The following is a 24,466-nucleotide window of genomic DNA, read 5'->3' on the forward strand; positions in this document are numbered from 1 at the left end:
AGTAGGATACTGTAAGAGAAGTTGTTGCTATAGGAGACAGCGGTTGCTACAAAATACAGATTGCTGCATTCAGCTTAAAGACCCTCGTTCTGTATTGCTGTCTGCCTAGTTCTATTTTTGTCTGCAGAGTTTGCCTTAATTGCTATTGCATTTGCCTAAGGGTGTCCTGTGCCATAAACCCTCTCCCCCAACATTCCTGTTAAGAGAAATAAAACACTCTTTGTTCATTTTTACAAAAAGTGACTGGTGCCCAATCTTTACACCAACTATGCCTAGTAACCTGCACCCTGAGGAGGAATGTCAGTTCTTCCTGGCTCTGGGGGTCATCATCAGGCCCCAGGACATTGGTAACTCTGCCCATGGTCCACATTTCATCCGCCCTTTTTCCAGGTGGGCACACCCAAGTCAGGCCCACTTCATAGGGTGATCCTGCCCGAACCCTGCCTCTAAATAGGAGGGGACTGCTAGTCACACCCACTTTATGGGTTGGTCCCACCCAGTCCCCACCTCTAAACATGTACATGTACAAGCACAGCCTTTATACCAGCAAATTATTGCCTTATTAGTAGGGGAAATGGCATTGCAAGGACAAATCCAGGACAGTTGGCATCTGTGTCTTAGGTGGAGCTGAACTAAAGACTAAAAATACTTACCTCTACTCCAACTGTCTGATGCTTTTGCCGGCATCTTTTCCCTGGCTTCTTCTGAATGACAGTCCTCGGCTGCCTTGATTGGCTGGCATGGGATGACGTCACTCCCGCACGCCCATGGAGTTCATTCATCCCAGCGCACTGGCATTGTGCCGGAAATGCAAGCCCAGCTTTGCATACTGCCAAGGACTGCAAACAGGCAGGTAGGTTTATTTTATATTCTGCCTGGTCTGCCCAACTTTTTTGTAGTTTTCCTGTGCTGTATGGAACTACATCCGTTTTTTATTATTATTCTGTGGTATGCTGACATCTAGTGGTGGTTTGGAGCAGGGATCGATCGATATTGTTTTTTAGGGCCGATGCAATACCGATTTTTCGGTCGCCTTTTAGGCCGATAGCCGGTATCAGGTGCCGATATTCTGTACATTTAAAGTTTTGAAAGATCAACACGATTTTCTACACAATTCTGGTATAAACTGGCTGGCACCCTGCTGTGGGTGGCTGGCTGGCTGGCAACCTGCTGTGGGTGGCTGGCTGACACCCTGCTGTTGGTGGCTGGCTGGCTGGCACCCTGATGTTGGTGGCTGGCTGGCACCCTGCTGTTGGTGGCTGACTGGCTGGCACCCTGATGTTGGTGGCTGGCTGGCACCCTGCTGTGGGTGGCTGGCTGGCACCCTGTTGGTGGCTGGCTGGCACCCTGCTGTGGGTGGCTGGCACCCTGCTCTGGGTGGCTGGCTGGCTGGCACCCTGCTCTGGGTGGCTGGCTGGCTGGCACCCTGCTGTGGGTGGCTGGCTGGCAGGCACTCTGCTGTGGGTGGCTGGCTGGCACCCTGCTGTGGGTGGCTGGCTGGCAGGCACTCTGCTGTGGGTGGCTGGCTGGCTGGCACCCTGCTCTGGGTGGCTGGCTGGCTGGCACCCTGCTCTGGGTGGCTGGCTGGCTGGCACCCTGCTGTGGGTGGCTGGCTGGCACCCTGCTGTGGGTGGCTGGCTGGCGGGCACCCTGCTGTAGCTGGCATGTCCTCTCTGTCACTGTCCGAGGCGAGGCAGACAGCAGCCTTTGCCCTATCCAGGTAGAAGAAGCTCAGTCAGACTGTCAGAACATTTGCAGGCCCCGGGTGCGGGGGCCTGCGGCGCAATATACGTAATGACGTCATGTTTGTGTGCCGCGTGCCTCCGCACACTGGGTCTGCCATGCAAAACCTTCTGAGTCCTGGTTTCTTCTACCCGGGCCAATGACATAGTGGGCCCTAAAAAGATGGCCGCTGCGGCAGGTAGAGACCAATATCAGAAAGTTTGTGACCAATACTGATTCTTTAAAAAAAGTGAATATCGGCCTCCCTGATAATTGGCCCCACTGATAATTGGTCGCCCCCTAGTTTGGAGCCGCCGCCACCTGTTTACCTATGAGATTTGGTTTCTCCCTCTGTCCCTCCCCCCTGTTTAGTGCTAGATTGTTCAGTCCTAGCTAAACCCTCCCTGTTCCTTTCATGTTCCCTCATTCAGTGTTAGTACTTTGCAGAGATAAGACTCAAAAAAGTCATTGTCTTCTTACACTTCAGAAGACTTGAAAATCATCTGCTGTACGGCAATTAGCTGAAGTAAAAATGTGTTGGATTCAACCTCTGTGTCTTTTTGAAGAGTTAAGCTGCCTGTGGATGGTGCCAAGTCAGCAGGTGACCATACTGTCTGGACAGACTGGGTCTAAAAAGGTGTGTCAATGCATAAAGCACATTTCAAAACAGAACACTGCTTGTTGGAAGGTTTTATTTTGAATGCCCTTAGTTCCATTAGGTTACACCATTGTAGCACTTTTAAGTACATTAATCTGCATTTATTTTCGCACATAAACATACCGGAATGCATGTGAATGCACAGCATATGCATGTAAGTAAATACAACTCAGTAAAAAAAGGATAAAAAAAAATAAAAGTAAAAAAAAAAAAAAAAAGGTACTACCAACGCATCCCAAATGCACCACAAATGCATGTAAACATGCATGCAGAACTGCACACTGAACGTGGGGATTGCGGTATAAGCAAGCCCTTAAATCTCATAAAGAAAAGCTGACTGTTGGAAACACCCCTGGCAGTGGTCTGGTATAGATGTTAATGGGACACCCCCCCCCCCCCAAAAAAAAATAGATACCAGATCCTTATCCTTGATGGGGGTCTGGTATGGGTGTCAACGAAGACCTCACCTCCCAAATAAAAATACTATGTTTGGTGCCCCCATGCTCCATAACAGACCCAATTAAAGGGGACCCCATGCAAAAAACAAAAAAAAAGTTTCTGGTATAGATGTTAATGGGGACCCCCACTCCCCCCCAAAAAAATACATACCATATCCTTATCCTTGATGGGGGGTCTGGTATGGGTGTCAAAGAGGACCTCACCTCCCAAATAAATGGACCCCATGCAGAAAACAAGAAAAAAAAAAAGTGTCTGGTATAGGTGTTAATGGGGGACCCCCCCCCGCCCCAAAAAAATAGATACCAGATCCTTATCCTTGATGGGGGGTCTGGTATGGGTGTCAAAGAGGACCTCACCTCCCAAATAAAAATACTATGTTTGGTGCCCACCAAATTCCATAACAGACCCAATTTAAGGGGCACCTCATGCAGAAATGAAGAAAAAAAAGTGTCTGGTATAGATGTTAATGGGTGACCCCCCCCCCCCCCGCCCCAAAAAAATAGATACCAGATCCTTATCCTTGATGGGGGGTCTGGTATGGGTGTCAAAGAGGGCCTCACCTCCCAAATAGAAATACTATGTTTGGTGCCCACCAAATTCCATAACAGACCCAATTTAAGGGGCACCTCATGCAGAAATGAAGAAAAAAAAGTGTCTGGTATAGGTGTTAATGGGGGACCCCCCCCCCCGCCCCAAAAAAATAGATACCAGATCCTTATCCTTGATGGGGGTCTGGTATGGGTGTCAAAGAGGACCTCACCTCCCAAATAAAAATACTGTTTGGTGGCCCCCATGCTCCATAGCAGACCCAATTAAAGGGGACCCCATGCAGAAAACAAAAAAAAAGTGTCTGGTATAGATGTAAATGGGGACCCCCCCCCCCCCAAAAAAAATAGATACCAGATCCTTATCCTTGATGGGGGTCTGGTATGGGTGTCAAAGAAGACCTCACCTCCCAAATAAATGGACCCCATTCAGAAAACAAGGAAAAAAAGTGCCCCCCCCCCAATTCCATACCAGACCCTTATGTGAGCATGAAGCCTGACCAGGAAAGGACAGGGGCAAGCGTGAGCTCATCCCCCCTCCTGAATTATATTAGATTGCATGCCCTCAACAACATGGGGGTACCTTGCCCCGGCTGACAGGTGAATAGGCTGGGCGGAGATATGTCAGTGGTTACCAATGCTGGTGGCCCCCCAGCTCCCTAACAGCCAGAAGTCCAGAGAGCAGGACCTTTACATTTAGCAGCAGTATTAATGTTGTAGTAAAGGTTTCGCTTCCCATTTAGTTCAGCGACTTGCCGAACTTCCAAACCGAGTTTAGGACCGAACTGGCAGCTCATTCTTAAACGAGGGCTATACTGTGGGGCAGGACTGTGTACATCTCAGGACCAGATGGACAGAAATACAAATGTGGCAGGTAAAACAGCTCCCAAAAATGTATTTAATCTATGTATTTAGCTGCCTGTAATTCAGTTCTAGAACAAAATAATGAAGGTAAGGTAAGTCATGCCAACCAAGCATGTAAGCCCTCAATACCATAATACATGTCTGTGATCTGCAATGGTGTATCAGAGATATGACTTGTTTCCTTCTCTGTTTTTCAGGAGAACTGCAGATATCTCCAACAGTAGAATAAAAAGAGAAAGGCCACATTCTGAGCTGAAAAAGGTGGTAAGTGGCTTAGGTTGAGTACATGTACGTGTTCCTGTAGGGTGTTCACAGCCAAGTCCTAAGAACGCTATTTAGCAAAATTAAAGTTTTAATCCACCCAGAACTAATATTTCCATGTTTAGTTGATAATGGAGTGTTTAACCACCTAGTAGTCTTATCTATCTCTGAGATCTCTTAACTGAGTTCCTGGCTTTGCACACCTGCTGTGCCCATTATGAGGGTTCCCACCATCCCTGTGCTGAGTTCCTGGGTCTGTACACCTGCTGTGCCCATTATGAGGATTCCCACCATCCCTGTGCTGACTTCCCATATCAGTATACATGCTATGCCCATTATGAGGGGTTCCCACCATCCCTGTGCCGAGTTCCAAGGTCGGTACACCTGCTATGCCCATTATGAGGGGTTCCCACCATCCCTGTGCTTAGTTCCTGGGTCTGTACACCTGCTGTGCCCATTATGAGGGGTTCCCACCATCTCTGTGCTGAGCTCCCAGGTTTGTACACCTGCTATGCCCATTATGAAGGGTCCCCACCATCCCTGTGCTGAGTTTCTGAGTCTGTACACCTGCTGTGCCCATTATGAGGGGTTCCCACCATCCCTGTGCTGAGTTCTCGGGTCTGTACACCTGCTTTGCCCGTTATGAGGGGTTCTCACCATCCCTGCACTGAGTTCCTGGGTCTGTACACCTGCTATGCCCATTATGAGGGGTTCCCACCATCTCTGTGCTGAGCTCCCAGGTTTGTACACCTGCTATGCCCATTATGAGGGGTCCCCACCATCCCTGTGCTGAGTTTCTGATTCTGTACACCTGCTGTGCCCATTATGAGGGGTTTCCACCATCCCTGTACTGAGTTCTTGGGTCTGTACACCTGCTTTGCCTGTTATGAGGGGTTCTCACCATCCCTGCGCTGAGCTCCTGGGTCTGTTCACTTGCTGTGTCCCTTATGAGGGGTTTCCACCATCCCTGTGCTGAGTTCCCAGGTCATTACACCTGCAATGCCCATTATGAGGGCTTCCCACCATCCCTCTGCTGAGTTCCTGGATCTGTACAAATGCTGTGCCCATTATGAGGGGTTCCCACCATCCCTGCACTGAGTCTCCAGGGCTGTAAACCTGCTGTGCCCATTATGAGGGGTTAATTTTGTTTATTGAAAAATCTTACAAACAACGACTTATATGCAATAAAACCATAATAAATAAATAAAACATATTTACAAAAGAATTGAATATGACTATACAAAACAAAAAAAACAAGAACATAATAAATGGTGCAAACCAATTTGAGCACAACATAATCCTTTACGGGAGAGCCAGACTAAGGAACATCACCGTCACCATGCATGTAGCCTTTATAAAAACGGAGTGGGAACTGCCATTAGGGTAGTTGAGGCAGCCGTTTCTTAGCTACTACTCCCTCTCCCTGGAGAACCAGCGCACTTCATTGCACCCTGGCACTCATCATCCATAGAGGATGCCATACTCAACCAGTCCCATTCATCATCATCATCTGACAGGACTTCAAACTTATTTGCCAAAGGCAAAACCTTAGGACTTGCAACATTAGGGTTACTCAACATCCTTCAAGATCTGACTGGTAGGTGGGGGGGGGGGGGGGAGGTAAGTATATTATCTGTTTTTTTTTTTCCCCACACAGGTACTTTTAAGAAGCTTTTTAGAGGGGATGAGGGGTAACTTGAATAAGCAGACCTTACCACTGAGATGAAAGGTCTGCTTTTATTGGAGGGAATGTAGGAGACAAAGGCTTTTGAAGAGGTAAGTATAATACCTTTTCTATAAGAGAGAACTGCTTTGGGGAATTTTATAGGAGTGACGGGAATTTTTACAACACCATGGGGGTTATTTATGAAAGGCAAATCCATTTTGCACTACAAGTGCACTGCAAGTACACTTGCACATGCAGTCGCTGTAAATCTGAGCGGTAGATCTGAAATGAGGGGAAGCTCTGCTGATTTTATCATCCAATCATGTGCAAGCTAAAATGCAGTTTTTTATTTTCCTTGCATGTCCCCCTCGGATTGACAGCAACAGCACTTCCAAGTGCACTTGCAGTGCAAAGTGGATTCACCTTTCGCAAATAACCCCCCCCCCATGTGTAGCAATTCTTTCCATTTCACAAATCTGGTGGAGTTATTCTTTGAGGGACATTGATATGCTCTTGCTAAAGTTCTTTGTCTACAGCAGGGGTGTCAAACACAATTTCACTACAGGCCACTTCGGCAGTATGGTTGCCTTTAAAAAGCTGGTTGTATCTGTAGGACTATGTACAGTATCTACTCTTTTATTATGTAGAAGTGCGTTACGTACAGGTTGCAGGGTTCAGGAGTACGCTACGTACAGGGTGCAGAGTTCAGGGGTGTGCTGTGTACGGAGTGCAGGATTTAGAGGTGTACTTTGGACAGCCTGCAGAGTTCAGGAGTGCTTATGTACAGAGTGCAGGGTTCAGTAGTGCGTTATGTACAGAGTGCAAGGTTTAGGGGTGCGCTATGTACAGAGTGCAGAGTTCAGGAGTGCGTTATGTACAGAATGCAGGGTTTAAGGGTGCGTGGTTTACAGGGTTTAGGGGTGCGCTATGTACAGAGTGCAGAGTTCAGGAGTGCGCTATGTACAGAGTGCAGGTTTCAGAAGTGTGTTATGTACAGAGTGCAGGGTTTTAGGGTGTGCTATGCACAACGTGCAGAGTTAAGTAGTGCATTATGTGCAGAGTGCAGGGTTCAAGAGTGAATTATGTAAATAGTGCAGGGTTCAGGAGTGCTTTATGTACAGTGTGTGTAGTTCAGGAGTGCGTTATGTACAGAGTGCAGAGTTTAGGAGTGCGTTATGTATAGAGTGCGGGGTTTAGGGGTGTTCTATGTACAAAGTGTAGAGTTCAGGGGTGCGCTGTGTACAGAGTGCAGGGTTTAGGAGTACACTGTTTACAGGGTTTAGGCGTGTGCTAACTTCTCCGCAGGATGTGAAAACCTTGCCAAAAGATCTGAACAAATTAATGGGGTGGGCAACTACATGGCAAATGAGGTGCAATGTAGAAAAATGTAAAATAATGCATTTGGGTGGCAAAAATATGAATGCAATCTATACACTGGGGGGAGAACCTCTGGGGGAATCTAGGATGGAAAAGGACCAGGGGGTCTAAGTAGATGACAGGCTCAGCAATGGCATGCAATGCGAAGCTGCTACTAACAAAGCAAACAGAATATTGGCATGCATTAAAAAGGGGATTAATTCCAGAGATAAAACGATAATTCTCCCGCTCTACAAGACTCTGGTCCAGCCGCACCTGGAGTATGCTGTCCAGTTCTGAGCACCGGTCCTCAGGAAGGATGTACTGGAAATGGAGCGAGTACAAAGAAGGGCAACAAAGCTAATAAAGGGTCTGGAGGATCTTAGTTATGAGAAAAGGTTGCGAGCACTGAACTTATTCTTTCTGGATGAAGAGATGCTTGGGAGGGGATATGAATTCAATATACAAATACCGTAATGGTGATCCCACAATAGGGATAAAGCTTTTTCGCCAAAGTGAGTATAACAAGACTCGTGGCCACTCATTAAAATTAGAAGAAAAGAGGTTTAACCTTAAACTACGTAGAGGGTTCTTTACTGTAAGAGCGGCAAGGATGTGGAATTCCCTTCCACAGGCGGTGGTCTCAGCGGGGGGCATCGATAGTTTCAAGAAACTATTAGATAAGCGCTTGAATGACTGCAACATACAGGGATATACAAGGTAACACTGACATATCATCACACATAGGTTGGACTTGATGGACTTGTGTCTTTTTTCGACCTCACCTACTATGTAACTATGTAGCTATGTAGAGTGTAGAGTTCAGGGGTGCGCTGTGTACAGAGTGCAGGGTTTAGGGGTGCGCTATGCGCAGTGTGCAACACCAAACCCCCTACTCCCCCAAAGCTTCCTTGCATCTCTACTCTCTTACCTTTCCCTGTGTAGGTGGCTCTCTCTACTCTCCGTGTATTTGGCTCTGTTATACCTCCCTGTGTAGGTGGCATTGCCTTGCAGAGAATTCACTCTCAGATTCTGGAGAGCTGTCCCCACTGTGCCTTGCCTGGAGGGATCTGTTACGTCCGGAAGCCGCTGAAAGCAAAGCTTTTGTATATACTAGTGACAGCGGGGAGCGGGAGCAGAGGGTGAGAGCCAGAGGTGGCGGAATAGAGTTCCGCCACAATCCAGCTGCAAAACTGGATGTGAGGGCCACATGATATGACCTGTTGGGCTGGATTTGGCCCACGGGCCGGATTCAGCCCGTGGGCCTTGCGTTTGACATACAGTATGTGATCTACAGGATCCCAGTGTATTGAAACATCAGAGAAGCAAACCGTTATCTGAAAACCATCAGCTAGGCTACAGGCTGTAGGTATATCAAGATCCAGTCTGTTTTTCCACTTCAAAGGCCATCCCAAGACCGCTAACCTAATCCCCCCACCCGCGATGATTGCATGTAACCAGAACGCTCAGCCTGAAATTCCGCCTCGCAGAAAACATCATCCCTTAGAGATCGCTTATTGCTGAAATGTTCCCGGGAGGAGGCCCAACCTCTGAAGAAGTAAAACAGAAAAAAAACTTTCCTGCTCGAGTTTTAGCACAGTAATCCATCAGTTTGAATTGCAATAAGTTAATGCATATGTACTGTGCAAAAACAATGAAGCCACATAGACAGGCATCCATTACTGCCCTGGGCTGCTAAACCTTAATCTAATAGCGCCTTATTATGGTGGCAGTGAAATGCGCTAGGAATTTATGATGTGGAGAGTTGTGTGTCCCAGAAACAGTTTAACTCTATATGCCGAGCATAGCTCCGTGCTTCAGGATCTAAAAATAAAATGCACAGTACGGGGACTATGTTTGGAAATTGCACAGTAATCCCAGAGTAGCCAAGCCTATATCAAGGCATCATAATTCAGATATTTGCAAATAGTAGGCCACACAGACAAACGCCTGTGAGATTCAGGTGCTTGAACTAGACAAAAGAGATGGCATCGTCTGCGACTATGACATACCTGGTGAAGACTGGAACGCTGTGGAGGCCTCTCTTGCACCTCCTGCCCAACACTCCTGAAGGTGGAGACAGAGAGTGTAAGGGCAAGGAGTGACACGAGTGCCGTAGTAGCTGGTTGGTGATGTCCACTCCGTAGGTGGGTAGAGCTGGTAGTCGCGGTCCTCAGAACAGGATGCAGGAGCAGCTTGGCACCAGAGCAGGAGATGGAAGCAGGACTAGGAGACAGGCAGCAGTCATCAACAACCGGGTATCAGCAGGCAAAGCAAGTCCAGAAGGCAGGCCGAGGTCAGTAACAGCAGTACACTATCAGCAGGCAATGCCAAGTCCAGTAAACAGGCCAAGGTCAGAGTAGACAGGTAAATAGAGTTGAAGCAGGGGCAGAAGCAAAGTCCAAAGGCAAGCCGGGTCATGCACGGGTAAGCAGGTACAGCGGATCAAGTCTCAGGAACAAGCTGAGGACCACTGAGCAGCTGCTCATAGTGATGGACCAATTTAAATAGGCAACTGGGAGCCAAGTACGCATTCTAATTGGTATTGGTATATCAAGAAAGAAACTGGGCAAAAATGGCATTCATGGGGGAGTTTCAAGGCCAAAGCCACAGCTGACCAAAAAGAACACAAATGCCGCGTACACACGAGCGGACTTTTCGACCGGACTGGTCCGATGGTCTATCCGACGGACTTTCGGCGGACTTCCAACGGACTTTCCTAACGAACGGACTTGCCTACACACGATCACACAAAAGTCCGACGGATTCGTATGTGATGACGTACGACCGGACTAAAATAAGGAAGTTGATAGCTAGTAGCCAATAGCTGCCCTAGCGTCAGTTTTAGTCCGTCGGACTAGCATACAGACGAGTGGATTTTTCGACCGGACTCGAGTCCGTCGGAAAGATTTGAAACTCCGTCGGACTTTTGGGGAAAAAAAAGTCCGCTGGAGCCCACACCCAATCGATTTGTCCGCCGGAGTCCAGTCCGCCGGACCAAGTCTGCTGGAAAGTCCGCTCGTGTGTACGAGGCAAAAGGCTCATCTCACATTTACAAAAAAAATCTTGATTATCCCCACGACTTTTAGGCAAATATTCTGTTGACTGATGAGACAAAAATGTAACTTTTTGGAAGGTGTGCGTCCCGTTACATCTGGCATAAAACTAATACAGCATTTCATAACAAGAACATCATACCAACAGTCAGACATGGTGGTGGTAGCGTGATGGTCTTTGCAGCTTCAGGACCTGGACGACTTACCATAATTGATGGAACCATGAATTCTGAGCTCTACCAGAAAATCCTAAAGAAGAATTTCATCAGTTCGTGACATCAAGCTCAAGTGCACTTGGGTTATGCAGCAGGACAATGATCTGAAACACAACAGCAAGTCGACCTCCAAATGGTTTAAACAAAGCAAAACTTAGGTTTTGGAGTTACCTAGTGAAAGCCAGGACTTAAATTCAATTGAGATGCTGTATCATGACCTTACACAGGCCATTCATGCTGGAAAACCCTCCAATGTGGCTAAATTAAAGCAATTCTGCAAAGAAGAGTGGGCCAAAATTGCTCCACAGCAATGAAGAAGACTCATTGCCAGTTATCACAAACGCTTGATTGCAGTTGTTGCCGCCACCAGTTATTAGATTTAGGGGGCAATTGCTTTTTCACATAAAGCCAGGCAGGTTCGGACAGCTTTGTGCCTTAATAACGTATTTAATGAAACTATCATTTAAAGTGTGACAAATATGCAAAAAAAAAAGAAAAAATCAGAAAGGGGGCAAATACTTTTTCACAGCATTGTATACTTTTTTTGGGCACTTTTGGGGGGATTGTTTCGTATTTGGTCATACTGTATTAGGAGAACTAATTTGTTTTAATATATGAAGAGGTTATTCCACTATATGCAGGGTTTTTTTTTCAACAGATAGCGGGGGAACGCAGTTTTGGCACCTTGAGCACAGAATGTATGTACTGGCAAAGGAGGCTGGTGTGTGCCAGAGGGTCTATTGATGCTGACTGCTGGGGATCTATTGTAGCTGGGGGTTATAGTGCTGTTGAGGGGGGTCTATTGTTGCTGAACTCTATGCCCAAGAGGGTTAAGGCAGTGCTGGAAAATAATGGTGGCCACACAAAATATTGACACTTTGAGCCCAATTTGGATATTTTCACTTAGGGATGTACTCATTTTTGTTGCCAGCGGTTTAGACATTAATGGCTGTGTGTTGAGTTATTTTGAGGGGACGGCAAATTTACACTGTTATACAAGCTGTACACTCACTACTTTACATTGTAGCAAAGTGTCATTTCTTCAGTGTTGTCACATGAAAAGATAGAATAAAATATTTACAAAAATGTGAGGGGTGTACTCACTTTTGTGAGATACTGTAAATATGCTTTGATCTAAACCATTCCATTGTAGCTCTGGCTGTATGTTTAGGGTCGTTGTCCTGCTGGAAGGTGAACCTCTGCCCCAGTCTCAAGTCTTTTGCAGACTCTAATGCCGCGTACACACGGTCAGATTTTCCGATGGGAAATGTTCGATGGGAGCTTGTTGTCGGAAATTCTGACCGAGTGTAGGCTCCATCGGGCATTTTCCGTCTGAATTTCCGACAAACAAAATTTGAGATCTGGATCTCAAATTTTCCGACAACAAAATCCGTTGTCGTAAATTCCGATCATGTGTACACAATTCTGACGCACAAAGTTCCACGCATGCTCGGAATCAAGCAGAAGAGCCGCACTGGCTATTGAACTTCATTTTTCTTGGCTCGTCGTACGTGTTGTACATCACCGCGTTCTTGACGTTCAGAATTTCTGACAAGATTTGTGTGACCGTATGTATGCAAGACAAGTTTGAGCCAACATCCGTCGGAAAAAAAAACATGGATTTTGTTGTTGGCAAATCCGATCGTGTGTACGGGGCATAACAGGTTTTCTTCTAAGATTGCCCTGTATTTGGCCCCATCCATCTTCAACTCCAGCTTCCCTGTCCCTGCTGAAGAAAAGCATCCCCACAACATAATGCTGCCACCAACATGTTTCACAGTGGGGATGGTGTGTTCAGAGTGATGTGCAGTGTTAGTTTTCCGCCACACATAGCGTTTTGCTTTTAGGCCAAAAAGTTACATTTTGGTCTCATCTGACCAGAGCACCTTCTTCCACATGTTTGCTGTGTCCCCCACATGGCTTCTCGCAAACTGCAAACGGGATTTCTTATGACTTTCTTTCAACAATGTCTTTCTTCTTGCCACTCTTCCATAAAGGTCAGATTTGTGGAGTGCACGACTAATAGTTGTCCTGTGGACAGATTCTCCCACCTGAGCTGTGGATCTCTGCAGCTCCTCCAGTTACCATGGGCCTCTTGGCTACTTTTCTGATTAATGCTCTCCTTTCCCAGCCTGTCAGTTTAGGTGATCGGCCATGGTAGGTTTGCAGTTGTGCCATACTCCTTCCATTTTCAGGTGATTGATTGTACAGTGTCATGTGAGATGTTCAAAGCTTGGGATATTTTTTTTATAACCTAACCCTGCTTTAAACTTCTCCACAACTTTATCCCTGACCTGTCTGGTATGTTCCTTGGCCTTCATGAGGCTGTTTGTTCACTAAGGTTCTCTAACAAACCAATGAGGGCTTCACAGAACAGCTGCATTTATACTAAGATTAAATTACACACTGGTGGACTTTATTTACTAATTAGGTGACTTCTGAGGGCAATTGGGTCCACTAGATTTTAGTTAGGGGTATCAGAATAAAGGGGGCTGAATACGAATGCATGCCACACTTTTCCCATATTTATTTGTAGGACATTTGGAAAACCATTTATATTTTTCCTTCCACTTCACAATTATGTGTCACTTTGTGTTGGTCTATCACATAAAAGCCCAATAAAATACATTTATGTTTCTGGTTGTAACATGACAAAAGGTGGAAAATTTCAAGGGGTATGTATACTTTTTCAAGGCACTGTATGTATAGTCTGTGGTTTATATCGCACAGAGACAGAGCGTGGCACTTTTTGGATTTATAAACACCATCAACCAACTTTTAATATGATTGAAAACTACTGTACCATAGGTGAAGCAAACTGACCACAAAATAATTTCAGTTGTTTCCCATTACCCATGGAAATTGTTGTTGCCAAGTTGCCATGAGCGGGTCCTTTTTGTGCTCAATAACTGGTTACACATGGTGGAAATTGTCTGGAAATAGACAACCTATAGGGTGGCCATAGGAAGGTGAACGTTGTAACATGGTCAATGGGCAGGTGGACACACTTTCTTACTTTGTCCTAGAGAGGTTATGCAAGTTGCATAACCCTCTAAGCCAGCCTTTCTCAACCAGGGTTCTGTGGAACCTTGGGGTTTCCCAACTCGAGCGGTTGCTGGAGGTTCCTTGAGCAATGAGCAATTTCTGCCTCTCAGATACGTTCCCAATGTCACCAGTGATCTTTTTCGCAATCTGTAAGGGCGGATTCCTCCCACTGACTATCATGTTAATTTCCCACGAGTTGTAGATATAGTGATTATTAGCAAAGGTTCCTGAGACCAGAGAGTTAATAGCTTCCAATGTTCAGAAGTTCTCGCTGTCACCTTTTAGAGTGACTGTGAGCAATCTAAATTCTTCTCAGTGCTAGGTATGGCCACTCTTACGTAAAAACAGATCAGATATTCCATACAAAGAGATGACCATTGATGGCTTGTGTAGTCGAGCCTTGTTTGGTGTCGACAAACGTTTGACCTCTCTTTGGACACCAAAGTCCTGTTGAGATCTGGTTATGATGCAGGCAAAGCAAGTCCAACATTCATGAGCAAAGTCCTTATACTTGCTGTGATTTACTAAATTCTCTGATTTGACATTCTTTTTTTTTTTTTCATTGTAGACAAGCCTCAAGGAATCCAAGACACAAGAAACCAAGGTGACAAACAATGGAGTCATTCCTTCAGGTAGGCAAATATATGTTATGCACATACATCTGCCAAACTGTATTTTTTTGGATAGAGTGGGGAAGAGCAAAATATTCATGGAGGTTTTTCCGTAGGGAGAGTTTCCCTCACTCCCTGTTCCTGTGACAACCGTCCAAGAAAGGGCGGGAATGGTTGTCACCAGGACAGGAAGCCTCACTCTGTATCCCCCATTATTCCACACTCTGTTTTCACTGCACCCCCTATTACTCCGCACTCTGTTTTCACTGCACCCCCTATTACTCCACACTCTGTATTCCCTGTGCCCCCCATTACTCCTCACTCTGTATCCCCTGCATCCCCCATTACTCCACACTCTGTATTCCCTGCACCCCCTATTACTTCACACTCTGTATTCCCTACACCCCCCATTACTCCACACTCTGTATCCCCTGCATCCCCCATTACTCCACACTCTGTATTCCCTGCACCCCCCATTACTCCACACTCTGTATCCCCTGCATCACCCATTACTCCACACTCTGTATTCCCTGCACCCCCTATTACTCCACACTCTGTATTCCCTGCACCCCCTATTACTCCACACTCTGTATTCCCTGCACCCCCTATTACTCCACACTCTGTATTCCCTGCACCCCCATTACTCCACACTCTGTATTCCCTGCACCCCCATTACTCCACACTCTGTATTCCCTGCACCCCCCATTACTCCACACTCTGTATTCCCTGCACCCCCTATTACTCCAAACTCTGTTTTCACTGCACCCCCTATTACTCCACACTCTGTATTCCCTGCACCCCCTATTACTCCACACTCTGTATTCCCTGCACCCCCATTACTCCACACTCTGTATTCCCTACACCCCCTATTACTCCACACTCTGTATTCCCTGCATCCCCCATTACTCCACACTCTGTATTCCCTGCACCCCCCATTACTCCACACTCTGTATTCCCTGCACCCCCTATTACTCCAAACTCTGTTTTCACTGCACCCCCTATTACTCCACACTCTGTATTCCCTGCACCCCCTTTCACTCCTCACTCTGTATTCCCTGCACCCCCATTACTCCACACTCTGTATTCCCTGCTCCCCATTACTCCACACTCTGTATTCCCTGCACCCCCATTACTCCACACTCTGTATTCCCTGCACCCCATTACTCCACACTCTGTATTCCCTGCTCCCCATTACTCCACACTCTGTATTCCCTGCACCCCTATTACTCCGCACTCTGTATTCCCTGCACCCCCTATAACTCCACACTCTGTATTCCCTGCACCCCCTTTCACTCCACACTCTGTATTTCGTGCACCCCATTACTCCACACTCTGTATTCCCTGCACCCCATTACTCCACACTCTGTATTCCCTGCACCCCATTACTCCACACTCTGTATTCCCTGCACCCCATTACTCCACACTCTGTATTCCCTGCACCTCCTTTCACTCCACACTCTGTATTCCCTGCACCTCCTTTCACTCCACACTCTGTATTCCCTATACCTCCTATTACTCTGCACTCTGTATTTCTTCCCTTTTTCCACACTCTGTTTTCCTCCCATTACTCCACACTCTGTGTTCCCTGCACCCCCATTACTCCACACTCTGTATTTCCTGCACCCCCATTACTCCACACTCTGTATTTCCTGCACCCCCTATTACTCCACACTCTGTATTCCCTGCACCCCATATGACTCCACACTCTGTATTCCATGCACCCCATATGACTCCACACTCTGTATTCCTCCCATTACTCCACAATCTGTATTCCCTGCATCCCCAATTACTCCACATTTGATTTTCCTGAATCCCCCATTACTCCATGTTCTGCATCCCCTATTAGCCCATACCCTGCATTCCCCATTACTCCACATTCTACGTCCCCTATTACCCTACACACTGCATCCTCCATTCCTCAAGATTCTGCATTCCCCATTACACCTCACTCTGCATTGACCATTATTCCGCATTCTACATCTCCTGCATCTCCCTATTACACCTCATTCTGCACCCCTGCATCGTCCATTTCCTTGCACTCTGAACCCCTCTGCATCCTTCAATATGTCTCACTCACACAGAACTTTTTTGGGCTCTTCCCATCATTGGGATTTAGAGTGAAGCTTCACTTGGAGGGGGTCCTCAAGGCCCCTTAGTAGCATTGTCATGACACCCTCTGCATGGCTCAGAGCAGATCCTCTAATGTTTCAATGCAGTGAGCTCCACCTGGCCATGCCCCTTACCTGCTGAGTGCTGGGGGATTCAAGGTGTTGAAGTCAGGGGTGGGAAGCAGAGAAAAAGAGGACCCGGGGTTGGGAAGTTGGTGGATTGTGAGCTGCCCACCTCTAGCCCCTGCTGACCTGAAACAAGAGGGCTGGCTGTACCGTTCAGCAGCACTGAGATGGAAAAAAAAGGAGAAAAAAAGGTGATAATGGGATTTTATCATGAACATTAAATATGAACATGGCAATTGCTTATGAATCATAAAGCTTTAACAAACTAAATATCATCCAGCTGGAGTTTAGATCTACTTTATGGCAGGGCCGTCTTTAAGGCAGGGCAAAAGGGGCAGCTGCCCTGGGCCCACCATTGTTGTGGGGCCCAAAGCAGCTGCCTCATACTTGCCAGCTATCCCAGTTTAAATTCCCTTGTCCCTTGAAGTTTTAGTCCTGTGCTGTGTCCTGATATCTCAGTGTGAAGTGCTGCTACTACTGCTGCCCAGCTCTGCCCTATTGTTGTGTACAGATGACTCACCTGTAGACCCTGTGTTTACATGTAAATAACCGTCATTCTTATGTAAATAGCAGCATTCATATGTAAATAGCTGCACCCGGATATGCATAGATATGTAAATAAAGGCGGCATTCGTATGTATATCATGCCCCCTGCAGTGAGGAGATGATGTGCTGTAACCTCTAGCAACCAATCAGTGAGCAGTATTACTGTACAGTAATCTCTAGCAACCAGTCAACAAGCAGAAATCATGTGCTGTAACCTCTAGCAACTAATCAGTGAGCCGTAATGTGTGGTGTAACCTCTAGCAACCAGTCAGTGAGCAGTCATGATACACTGTAACCTCTGGCAACCAATTGCAATTGCTGCCTGATCTGATACAGTACACTGATTTTAAGTCTAGCTGCTATTTTATTTGGAGAGCAAAATTGTATGGGCCCAAGAAAACGTTTGCCTAGGGTCCAATCAATATTAAAGACGGCCCTGCTTTATGGGGCATATATAGTGTATAAAGCAGTGAATCTGACATTCACCAAATGTCAGGTGAATCTTCCAGGTGCATATGTTGCAATTGATTCACCGCCCCTGAATGTTTGGTGAAAGTCACATGTACTGCTTTATAAATATGCCCCTTATATGTGCCTTTTAATCTATTTAATCCATCATCTATTTAACATGCATTGAAGTCAAGCTTTGGATGCCAATCAATATCCGCGTTCATTGCAGCAATAAGTCATCCATTCAGCAGAAAAGAATAGCGGCTCAGACGTCTTCATTTGTAACTGTCAGCGGAAAGAATAGAGGGCGCAGATGACAAATCAAATCGCTCTGATGTATTCCGCCCAGGCGCCCACCTATGTAAGCATTGTAATGGAACCTTACATAGGAGCATTGCTCATTGTCTAGGGATGTCGCCTAATCATCTGACACTGTGCCCTCTAGTGACGAGATGATCTCATTACAGGCTCGTTAGGCTGGCACATTCACCATGCGTCTCGCTGGCGATCATTAATCTTAAAAAAACAATTTTTTCCAATGGGTGTGATGAGAACCTGGAAAAGAAACAAAAGACTCTCTCTTTCTTTCTTTTTTTTTTTTTTTTTATTTGTCCGCCTGTGACTGAACAAGCAGAGGCAGGATGAGCTGAAAGGGAAACTGATCTGTATATACAAGTACTATGTAAACAAAAATAAATGCACAAGAGTTTACAGGCTGTGCTCCGAGACAGCAGAAGGAAACAGAGGACATCTGCCATGATTTCTCTTTAATCGGTGTGTTGGTGGAGCCTTGATCCAAAAGCAAGGAGGATCAGATTTTAAATCTGAATTTCAGGAAGTTGTCTGCCAGCCGGGGTACTTTTACTGAAGAGACGGTTGAGCCATGAGCTTGTTTTAATCACTTGAAGTCCAGGCAGTTTATATATGGCCTATGTATGGCAAGAGGTACCCTAGCCTGCACTGACATCGAAGAGAAGCCCTGTGGCCTTCAGGTCTTAGTCTTCCTCTTCCCAACTGGGGGTTTCTCCTAGGGACAGCTAGGGTTGCCACCTGTCTGGGATTCACCAGGCGGACTGAAACCCAGACACGTTATTCAGACCAGGCTGTGGCTCCCCAAGTAACCAATGTAGTCACACACAAATCTATTGCCGACTGGGAGCTGCGGGTGGTTGTCTGTGGGCAGGTTCTGCATCACTGGGCAGGGTGATGAAGTCAGCAAGAGCAATTTGGCCACATTCATATTTTGCTGCGGCACGCTATGTACACTGCATTACTACTCTCCTTGGGGCACTCAAAGGTGTCCTAGGCTGCTAAAGTGTTCGGGTTTGGCTTGAAGAAGAGGTGGCAACCCTAGGGACAACCCTCGCTAAGTACTTGGAGAGCCCAACTTCGGCAGGTCCCTGAGGAGCAAAGTCCACCTGGATTTGGCCTAGGTAGACCCTAGTATGCATTGCCCCTGACAGGTGCCTTGCATACCTCCCAATTTTTTGAGATGGGAATGAGGGACACCTATCAGCAAAAGTATGCGGGCATAGGACATACCCCTTGCCACGCCCCCTTAAAGGAGAATTGTACAAAAAAAAAACAAGATTGGTTAAACCCACAAGTGCTTTTTATGCCACTACTATTCCTTTATATTGGATTTTGGAATTTACAAATGCAGCAATTTAGACATCAGATGAAAGGTTTAGCACTGGAAAACACTTTTTGGTAGATAAAAAGTGCATTTTATATACAAGTATATAGATCAGACCAAAATGAGGGACAGAGGGACATTGCTCCAAATCAGGGACAGTCCCTCGAAATCAGGGACAGTTGGGAGCTATGGCCTTGTGCCCCAGGGGGTTCAGGAATTGAGGCCCTTCCAGGTCGGTTCATTGCTGTACTTTCTTGCAGCAATGCAACATTAGGGTGGGGTCATCTGGTGATGTCACCAGGCGACCCCCCCACATCCATGTTTGCCTGTCATTCGTCGAGTGATGGGACGCAAAAGTGGTCGTGTTTGGCTGGCAGCAGGCTTTTTTTGTTTTGTTTTCGTGTGGGTCAGCGTTCATGGTGATTGAAGTTGGATCTACTTCTGTGGTATTTATTACCTTTGACACTTTTTTTGGTGAATGAGTAGGGATACTATGTACCCCAGATTCTTTCCCAAAGGGGGGGCTGGAATCTGGGGGCCCCCTTGTTAAAGGGGTTCTCCATATTCCGATAAGCCCCCTGCCCAAAGACCCCCACAACCACCAGGGTTGTGGGGAAGAGGCCCTTGTCCTTATCAACATGGGGGGAGCCTTTGGGGTGGAGCCCCCCTCCCCTAATGCACCCCCCATGTTGAAGGTATGTGGCCTGGTATAGTTCAGAGGGGGGGCTCGCTCGCCCCCCCCCTCCTTTCCTGACCTGCCAGGCTGCATGCTTGGATAAGGGTTTGGGATGGATTTTAGGAGGGACCCCACTCCATTTTTTTAAAAATAATTTTGGTGCGGGGTTCCCCTTAAAAATCCATACCTTAGGTCTGTTATGGATTTTGGGGGGGGGGGCGCACACTGTTTTTTTTTTTTTTTAACCGGCATCGTTTTGTTTTCATTCTGCTGACAGCCGATAAGTCATGGTTGTTAAGGAAGCAGCGGCCACCCACTGCTTAAAAAGGAGTTCCAGTCTTTAAAAAAAATATTTTTAAAAGTCAACAGCTACAAATACTGTAGCTGCTAACTTTTAACAATAAGGACACTTACCTGTCCAGGGACCCCGCAATGTCGGCACCCCGAGCCGATTCCTCCATTGGCGCCGGCATTGCAAGTAAGGGAAACCTGTACCCATCATAGTGTAAACAAAGGAGGTAGCCAATGCTGACTGACGTCATTGGCTGAATATAGCCATGGCCCCTGCGCGGGGCTGAATTAATTGCATTGACTTTGATTCAGCTCATATTGATGATTACCCATCGTCAATCAATCCTCATGGCTCTTAGCTCTTCTGTATGGTTGGAGAGTAACATAGTATACGATGAAATCCTTTTCAAGGTGCAAGGAGATCTGACATATTTAAAGTCATTTTACATACAAAATGTACAATAAATTCCTCTTGGACATATCCCATTCTTCTCTCTGCTGCCCTCTGAGAATGTTCCACCGGCAATAGAAAAAATACAATTAGCCCCATATTATTATTATTTATTTTCCAACATGTGGCATCTGGAAACTGAATATGGCTGATTGTCTGTCTTTCCATTTTCTTTCCACTGTAAAACCACAACCCTTGGTTATCTGATCTCATGGGACTGTGCACTTATAGCAAATTAATGACAAGATACACAACGGTCATCATGCCATTACGCTAATGACAGAGGGGTGCGCTAAAAATTTGAATTTCATCATTAAAGTACAAAACCGAAACTGAAACGGTCATGCATTCATGTCTATGTAAAAATGATTTGCAACCTTTTTATCTGCAGCTTTCATTAAGATAATCCCTGATGATCCTGCCATGGAGGTCCTTGTTCAGACACTTCCTGTTATAGGGTGACAAAGCTTTGTCTCTGTCTCCCAATTGTGTTCCTGCATTGTCACCCTATTACAGGGACTTTCAGTGGAGACTACAAGTGGCTCTTTCAGCACACATCTTGCAGGCATGATCCACTGTTGTCACCATCAGGTTGACCCCCAGAAGCTGGTCTTTAAGAATTTCAGTTTATCTTCTGTACATTGCTAAACACCCTTATAAACTTTTACCAACCCTTTACTTACAAACAAGGATTTTTGGTTCTCTTTTATTACAGTGCATGTTCAAACTGGTCAGTGACGTCAAAGTGATTCCTCTATGGCCAACTGTGTCAAAACGATCATTCTCTGGCCAACTGCATCAAAGTGATCCCTCTCTGGCCAACCATGTCAAAGTGACCCCTCTCTGGCCACCTGCATCAAAGTGATCCCTTTCTGGAAAACTCTGTCAAAGTGACCCTTCCCTGGCCAACCGCATTAAAATGATTCCTCTCTGGCCAACTGCACTAAACCTGTCACTCTTTGGTCAACTGTGTAAGTGTGACCTCATTCTGGGCCCTCTTCATCAAAGTGATCCTTCTCTGGCCTGCTGCATCAAAGTGATCCTTCTCTGTCTGGCTGCATCAAAGTGATCCCTCTATGGCCAGCTGCTTCATAGTGACCCTTCGCTGATCACTTGCATCAAAATTCTCCCTCTCTGGTCAACTGCATCAAAATGGTTCCTCTCTGGCCGGCTGCATTAAATGTGTCTCTCTTTGGCCAACTTCGTCAAAGTGATCCCTCTCTGGGCCAACTGTGTCAAAGTGATCTTTCTCCAGCCACTTGCTTCATAGTGATCCCTGTCTGGCCAAGTGCATTAAAGTGAACATTTTCTGGCTTACTACATCAAAGTAATCCCCTTCTGCCCAATTGAACCAAAATGATCCAATTTGTCCCTCTCTGGCTGACTGCATCAAAGTAATTCTTCCTTGGCCTACTATGTCAAAGTGATCCCTCTCTGGCCAACAGCGTCAAAGTGATCCTTCTCTGGCCAACTCTGTCAAAGTGATCCTTCCCTGGCCAACTGCGTCAAAATGATTTCTCCCTGGCCAACTGCATCAAAATGACCACTCTCTGGCCAGCTGCATCAAAGTGACCCTTCTCTGGTCACCTGCATCAAAATTCTCCCTCTATGGCCAACTGTGTCAAAGTGATCCTTTCCTGATCAACTGCATCAAAATTATTCCTCTCTGGCCAACTGCATTAAACTTTTCACTCTTCGGTCAACTGCATCAAAGTGATCCCTCTCTGGGCTAACTGTGTCAAAGTGATCCTTCTCCAGCCACTTGTATCAAAATGATCCATCGTTGGCCAGCTGCACCAAAGTGATCTCTCTCTTGCCAACTGCGTTAAAGTGATAATTTTCTGGCTAATTGCATCAAAACAATCCCTTCTGGCCAATTGCTCTAAATTAATCCCATTCCTCCCTCTTTGGCCAGCTGCATCAAGGTGATCCCCCTCTGGTCAACTGTATCAAAGGGGGATCATTTTTCCTACAGGCATAAAGCAAAGCATCCCAACTGCAGCATGTGAACACTCGCTACCTTTGCAGCTTAAGGGGGGCAATGGGGAGCACTAAAAACTTGGCTCAAATCATGTGTTTTTAATAATACAGTGATGGATTTGAGTTATCTTCACACGGATTTTCTATGTTGAATATGCCTCACCTAATGGGGACCCTTCCACTTTCGGACCCCATAGCATTTGCATAGGTTGCTATGACTTTTGTTGTTATGTCACTGATTAGAAAAGTATCTCAATGGCACAACATTAAAGGTATGAGAGCAAAATACAGTGCATCCAGAAAGAATTCACAGTGCTTCACATTTTCCACATTTTGTTATGTTACAGCCTTATTCCAAAATGAATTAATACCCCATAATGACAACGTGAAAGAAGTTTGTTTTAAATGTTTGCAAATGTATTAAAAATAAAAACCGAAAAAAGCACATGTACACAAGTATTTACAGCCTTTGCCATGACACTCAAAATTGAGCTCGGGGATCCTGTTTCCACTGATCATCCTTGAGATGTTTCTACAACTTGATTGGAGTCCACCTGTGGTAAACTCAGTTGATTGTACATGCTTTGGAAAGGCACACACCTGTCTATATAAGGTCCCACAGTTAACAGTGCATGTTAGAGCACAAACCAAGCCATGAAGTCCAAGAAATTGTCTGTAGACCTCCGAGACAGGATTGTATGGAGGCACAGATCTGGGGAAGGATACAGAAAAATTTCTGCAGCATCGAAGGTCCCAATGAGCACAGTGGCCTCCATCATCTTTTAATGAAAGAAGTTTGGAACCACCAGGACTTTTTCCAGAGCGGGCTGCCTGGCCAAATTCAGCGATCGGGGGAGAAGAGCCTTAGTCAGAGAGATGACCAATAACCCAATGGTCACTCTGACAGAGTTCCAGCATGTCTCTGTGGAGAGAGGAGAACCTTCCAGAAGAACTACCATCTCTGCAGCACTCTACCAATCAGGCCTGCATGGTAGAGTGGCCAGACGGAAGCTGCTCCTCAGAAAAAGGCACATGACAGCCTGCCTGAAGTTTGCCAAAAGGCACCTAAAGGACTCTCAGACCATGAGAAACAAAATTCTGATCTGATAAAACAAAGATTGAACTCTTTGGCCTTAGTGGCAAGCGCCATGTCTGAAGGAAACCAGGCACCGCTCACCACCTGGCCAATACCATCCCTACAGGGAAGCATGGTGGTGGCAGCATCAAGCTGTGGGGATATAGGAACTGGGAGACTAGTCAAGATTGAGGGAAAGTTGAATGCAGCAATGTACAGAGATATCATTGATGAAAACCTGCTCCAGAGCACTCTGGACCACAGACTGAGGCGAAGGTTCATATTCCAACAGGACAATGACCCGAAGCACACAGCCAAGATAACAAAGAAGTGGCTATGGGACAACTCTGTGAATGTCCTTGAGTGGCCCAGCCAGAGCCCAGACTTGAACCCTATTGAACATCTCTGGAGAGATCTGAAAATTACTGTACACGGACGCTCCCCATCCAACCTGATGGAGCTTCAGAGTTCCTGCAAAGAAGATAGGGAGAAACTGCCCAAAAATAGGTGTACCAAGCTTGTAGCATTATACTCAAAAAGACTTGAGGCTGTAATTGGTGCCAAAGGTGCTTCAACAAAGTATTATGATAACAAAGCAAACAGAATATTGGCATGCATTAAAAAGGGGATTAACTCCAGGGATAAAGCGATAATTCTCCCACTCTACAA

The 24,466-nt window shown here is 46.2% G+C and overlaps 1 protein-coding gene across 1 annotated transcript in view; it reads left to right on the plus strand.

Moving 5' to 3' along the window:
* The window catches only part of LOC141139065 (uncharacterized), a 98,490-nt gene that overhangs the window by 55,028 nt on the left and 18,996 nt on the right, over positions 1 to 24,466 (plus strand). The window contains exons 3-4 of the mRNA XM_073624857.1: positions 4,446 to 4,512; positions 14,416 to 14,479. Coding sequence (XP_073480958.1) covers positions 4,446 to 4,512; positions 14,416 to 14,479 — 131 coding nt within the window. The remainder of the gene's footprint in view (positions 1 to 4,445; positions 4,513 to 14,415; positions 14,480 to 24,466) is intronic.

The sequence above is a fragment of the Aquarana catesbeiana genome, linkage group LG04, assembly GCF_042186555.1.
Source record: "Aquarana catesbeiana isolate 2022-GZ linkage group LG04, ASM4218655v1, whole genome shotgun sequence".
Classification (NCBI taxonomy): Eukaryota; Metazoa; Chordata; class Amphibia; order Anura; family Ranidae; genus Aquarana; species Aquarana catesbeiana.